The sequence below is a fragment of the Protopterus annectens genome, chromosome 13.part0, assembly GCF_019279795.1.
Source record: "Protopterus annectens isolate FY-2018-M chromosome 13.part0, PAN1.0, whole genome shotgun sequence".
NCBI classification, from domain to species: Eukaryota; Metazoa; Chordata; order Ceratodontiformes; family Protopteridae; genus Protopterus; species Protopterus annectens.
The window spans coordinates 567,238,557-567,244,556 of NC_056747.1; the positions used below are offsets into that span (position 1 = coordinate 567,238,557).

The window sequence follows — 6,000 nt, forward strand, 5'->3', positions numbered from 1 at the left end:
ACCACAGCTTTCTTACGAGGAGTGGCTACCAAGGACATTATAGAGGCTGCTACTTGGACCTCCGTGCATACATTTGCCAAGCATTATAACTTACCTTTATACTCTAGATCCCGAGCAGGGTTTGCCACTGCTGTTTTGCAAGGGATCCTAACTACACCATAATTTCTTCTTCCTCCTCCCCTAGTTTGGCTATGGTATTCTACCCATTTGTAAGGACTGCAGATGCATCCTTGAAGGACATAGTACAGTTTTGTAGATGTCCGAACAGGATTGCATCTGCAGTCAGGATTACCCACCCTCCTTCCCCTCTGTGGTATTCCTAGGGTATTTGCCCACCTAATAGCTAGCTGGGGGGGGGGGATCTCTTATGGTGTATTTGTTTGTATATATGTACATACATGATTATTTTTTGTGTTTGCCTTCTACTACTTGGAAACATTGGCATTTATCCAAAATTTAGCTATCCAAGAGGGCAACTGGCATCTGGGGCAAGAAACACTGAGGAAAATGGCGTCGGCTGATGCCTTTATACCCGAAGAACTGCAGCTATGACGTCGGGTGAAGTGCGACACCAGCCGAGGCCAGACCCAGACTTTGGAATCCGGCCGACCGAAGGGCTGCCTGACAACAGGACAACCCATTTGTAAGGACTGCAGATGCAGTCCTGTTCGGACATCTACATTTATGGTAGGTACAAAACTGTACTTTGGCAGTGATGGCCTGGGAGCTGGCTCTTCAACATTCTGACTCTTCTGGTGTCATGCATTTTATCGTACCAAAACACGCTGGCAGACTATAAGCAGATCCTAGATAGAGCCTCATGAGTGGAAGCTCCATGCAGATAATTTCCAGGACTTGTTCCAGATGTGGGGAACACTTCAAGTAGAGCTGTTCGCCTCCTTAAACTGACAACTGAAAAAATTGTTGGACATCCTTGTAGTCGTACTTGGAAGATGCTTTATCCTTTCGATAGTTGGGAATGTTCCTAGTTTCTGTATGCATTTCCACTCTTTCCAGTAATTCCCAAGGTACTTGTAAAGATTCAGGAAGAATTAACAGATTATTGTGGTAACCCTCCTTTCTGACCCAATGTTGGTTCTCCCTTTCAATAGAACTGTCAGTTACCAGAAGCTTCCTCACAGACTGGATCTGCTCACACAGCATCAGGGGCCAAATGGTACAGCATAACTTGAGCAATTGCAGCCAAGAGGCTGGATGATTCTGTTCTGATACCTTTTAGACACTTGTTCCATGGGGATGTGCTGCAGGTATTTAAGGATACAGAACCTGCCACTAGAAAGTCTTGTGTTTACAAGTGGAATAAGTTTTCTAGTTGGTGTCTAGCCAATAACAGAGGTTCCAAAAGGAGTTTTGACCCCTGTTTTGAAATATTTTACGAGCTACTTGGAGATGGTTTTTCATATGCTTCAAAGTGCATATTGTGGCTCTCTCAGCTTGTCTGCCCGTGAGTTCCCCTTTAAACTCTTTGTGGTCAGTTTATGAAAGGAATGTTGCATGCGAGATGCCCTTCAAAAGCAAATTCCTGGGATTTCAACTTTGTTCTTGACAAATTTACCTCACTACTTTTGAACCTGTTTGTTCTATATCTATCTACAATTTATTTGGAAGACTGTTTTGCTTTTTGCTCTGACACTTGCAAGATGACTGACTCCCTGAAGTTGTAAGGTCTTTGTGGGCTAAAGCTGTCAGTTTTTTTTCACATGGACAGAGTTTTGTTGAGCACTAATTTGTCATTTAAGTCTAAAATTATTTCTGAATTTACCTTGAATTAAGCCCTCTATTTCCCCATTTTCTGTACTGATCCAAAAAAGTGTGTAAAGATGCGCTCTGTACCTTGGATGTGTATATGCAGTTCAGGTGTTAACAGACAAAGCCCTTTAGGACTATTGAACAGTTTGTCTCTTAAACTGAAGATAAAGGTCAACCTGTCTCTAAGAAAACTATTGTACAATAGTTGTCTTCTGCAGTTTTCTGTTATTCCTACTACATTAAATCTGTTCCAGGCAAGGTTAAGGCTCACCCAACTAGGGTGTTACCCTCTTTGATGCTGTATTGGAAAGTGGTATATTCTAGTAGCATTCTAGAGGAAGCAGCCTGGTCCTGTTTTCATACCTTCACAAAGCCCTAAACACTAGATTCCTTTTTAAGGTCTAGTGCAGATTTTGCTAGGACCATTCTCTAGGGTCTCCTTGTCTTTGCACCTTCCAGGTATGGTAAGCATTGGGAATCTATCCCAAATGCCACTGAGGCAGCACAGTTGTGAAAGTCCTATTTTTCTATGACAGATGTCGCTGGATGGCAGTACACACCCACCATCCCATGGATTGAGCTGGGCTTCAACCTGATCTCTTGTTGGGCTTGGTTTTTATATAGTATTGTGATTCTCTGTGAATTTACTCTTGCTAGATTCTGACTTTTACTTTTCTTTCTTTGTGCAGGCAAAAAAGCCTGAATCCTCATGCCCTGTGACAGCTGGAGGCTTCCCTCTCAGGATATGCTTAACTAATCAACTGTCACAGGGAGAGAGAGGAAGGGGAGTTGTGTTTTGAAAGCTGGTCAGTACTGGGTTACCTTGGCAGATTGAGCAATTCAAAAATCTACTGTTTACAGGTAAGTACGATTTGCGCAACTGTGTTCCATGTTTGTGTTGTGTGTGTGTAGGTCCCAGCAACTTTCGAGTGGTACTTTGCTTGACATCTGTTTAATTGGCACACTTTGGTCAGCTAAACAGATATGGTAGACAGCTGTGCAAGATAGACTATCTCAGGGAAGGAGAATGTACCCTTTTCCACAAGAACTGTGCAATATGGGGGTTGGCCCCTGCAAAAAGTAGTGCTTTTTTTTTTTTTTTTTTGTTTTGCATGTGCCAAGATACTTTGTACATGCACAGTAGTGAGTCGACGCACTAAATGTTTATCCGCTTGTTTTGACATTAATGCATGTCAACATAAATTGTATTCAATCAGTTTAAGTAATTCCATCTCTCTCTCTCTCTCTCTCTATATATATATATATATATATATATATATGTGTGTGTGTGTGTGTGTGTGTATATATATATATATATATATATATATATATATATATATATATATGTGTGTGTGTGTGTGTGTGTGTGTGTATATATATATATATCTATATATATATATATATATATATGTGTATATAGAGAGACCTAGATATCCCCTTTCAAACATCAAAAGACCAGAATACCGAACGTTATTTTCATGAGACGAAAATAAAAGTTAAAATCCCAAACCACTTTTTCCCAGTGCAACTAAACACTTGAACATCATGGGGAAATATGCCCTTTTCCCCACTGTAGTGTGATCCCAGAGTTGGTATATATAGTTTGGGGGGTAGTGGGAGGGCATAGCCCCCACCTAGGTGGGTTTCAGATGGCTTGGTGTGTGCTGTGTAAGTTCGTGTTTCGGGATTTTAAGTTTCGTTATTTGTCTCATGAAAATCGGGATTCTGGTCTTTCTGTATTTGAAAACAGACACACACCAACATCCTGCCCCAAAAAAGTGCAAGAAATGTATTCCAAATACTCAACCTTCAGGCACAACAGAACTGGGTTTAGCTAAATAGCTTGTGATTATATAATAAATTATTTGTGTGTTCGCATATACACAGACAAATCTTTGTCAACTTTCAAGTTTGGTTCATTGGAAGACTGATTTTTAAATGATTTTCATGTTTAAAATTCATTCAAAATGTAGCACATTTTTGCTCACTAAAAATTTGTGGTGCATAATGCCATGTCATGCACAGGCAAGATGCATGCCTTGGAGCATGGGAATGAAAGGCAAATATAGTTGGGATAGGATTTCTCTTACCAGGGGGGGAAAAAAAATGTATCTGTCACTTAATTGCGAAGTTCTCCGTATAAGATGTTTGCATAGGGGGTGTTTGCCAGTAGATGTCAGTGGAATGTCTTCTTGAGGAACCTAGTCTGGTTAAAGAAATATTTTATTTACCATGGTGCTTAGCTGAGTTGAGGCCCTTTTATTAGTGTAGGCCATGGACCTCTTGTTTGACTTTTAGAACTATGTTATAAAATGTCGCTTTGTATGAGAAGAAATTTCATTTAAGTTTGTACATTTTCTATAAATTTTAAAATTCTTTTGAATAGTATGTACTGCAAACTGGTGCCAATATAATTGTCTGAAATTGTTACAGTGTAAATTTATGATATATTTTCCTGTCTTTTTTAGCACTGTAATTGCTAGCAACATTCTCCTAGTTGATGAAATTATGAGAGCTGGGATGTCATCTTTGAAAGAAAAGTGATGCACTAAAAAGTCTGGAATTTACAACTTTTGGAAGATGCAGCTGCAGAGAAACCTGCGGAAAGCGGTATATGAGGATACAAGACCATGACATTACGGTTATTCAGAGAGGATGCTTTTGTTGGACTAGTGTGGCAGTCTACCCAGATGCAGTGAACATGGCTTTCCACCCAACTTATTTATTTAAATTTATGGCACTGAATTGTACAAATTGATTTCCCACTCTTTGTACCCATTAAAGTTTGCTCCTGCCTTTATGCCTGGTTTTGAGTTTTGTGGAGTAGCTGGTATATAGAGTTTTTGTATTTGTGCAGGTTGATCTACAAGGTTCTTATTCAGCAGGGTTATTAATCCCCCACGAGACTCGATGGTAGTTGAGAGGAAACAGCTGGCAAAACTTCCAGGTGTTAAGAAGACAACATGTCTTTGCCACCTCTGGTCTTTCCTGTTACTCCTACTAGGATCAGAGCTTAACTTGAGGTAAGTAGAGTACATTTTGGATTTTTTTTCCATATTTTCACCATTGCATGGTTTCCAGTGTTTGTTTTTAGTTCATATTGTGCTCCCACTCCTCTTCAGTCTATCAGAAGTTTTGAACTTAAGGGCTGGTATAGCTGTCATCCAAGCAGCCATCAGGATATTTTGTTTTACACTGTGCCACTTTCATTCCATACATCTCCTAAAACACGTAAGGGCATGCACTAGGCACAAGCTGCCCTGTCCTCTGGTAGAAAAGACAATGTTAAGTTGTCAATCTCGCCTTCATTCTTGCTGGATGGGTTCGGAGCCGATCCTCAGCTCCGACTCGGCCAATACTAAAGCTCGAGAGCTAATTCCACTGGCTCGAGGCTCCCCTATATCCCACAATGCTAGGCGGTAACTACTCAGATCTCGTTTGCCGCTATAGCTGACGAGGTGCGCTTTTCTACCGGCTCAGGCAGGTTAGTTCAAATTTACTCTTGGGTACTGCTAATAACCCCCTCTTAGTTCTAATACATATATTTTAGTTTAATTTTAACTTTTAGATATATCGACCCCTATTTGTCGACCCCCTTCCCTTTTTACCCTTGTTCTAGGCCTTCGGCCCTTCCCTCACCCTAGTCCTTTATTAGATTAGTGTTGTAGGGGCTTGTGTGTGTGCGTTTCTGTATTAACATTAATAATTTATTTTGATTTTTTTTCTGTAGAGTGTCTGGATTGTGTTTGTGTGTGTTAGCCTCTCTTTTTTCACTATGTCTAAAGACAAGGTCTCAGGTTTCAAGAAGTATGACTCGTGCTGTCAGAAAATGTCTCTGACAGACGGTCACACTTCTTGTGTGTATTGCCTGGGGCCTTTGCACCTGCAGGACTCTTGTGCTTTTTGTCATGGGTTTAGCCCTAGAGTCCTGCAGGAACGCAAGAACAAACTTATCTTGCGGGGCTTATTAAAGCCTGAAGGCCCCCCGACTCAATCTGTGTCGGGGAAGCCTTCAAAATCTTCCAAGCAGTCAGCTCCTGAGTCGACTGCTGAGAAGTCTAAGCCGGCTTCGACATCGGCTCCGGCTGGAGCCGATGTTTCTAAGCCTCATACTGTTACCTCGGCTCCGGCTGGAGCCGAGGCTGATAAGACTGTCGGCTCCGATACCCTTATCGGAGCCACATTCGAGAAAGAGGTCCAGGTCCCCCTCTATCGGATCCGTGCACTCGG

General features: G+C 41.4%; 1 protein-coding gene across 1 annotated transcript in view; it reads left to right on the forward strand.

The window, feature by feature from the left end:
• CCT6A (chaperonin containing TCP1 subunit 6A) overlaps window positions 1–4,570 on the forward strand; it is a 1,157,445-nt gene extending 1,152,875 nt beyond the window's left edge. The window contains exon 14 of the mRNA XM_044054211.1: window positions 4,239–4,570. Within this exon, the coding sequence (XP_043910146.1) occupies window positions 4,239–4,314 (76 nt within the window). The 3' untranslated portion in view covers window positions 4,315–4,570. The remainder of the gene's footprint in view (window positions 1–4,238) is intronic.
• Window positions 4,571–6,000: the final 1,430 nt, after the last annotated feature.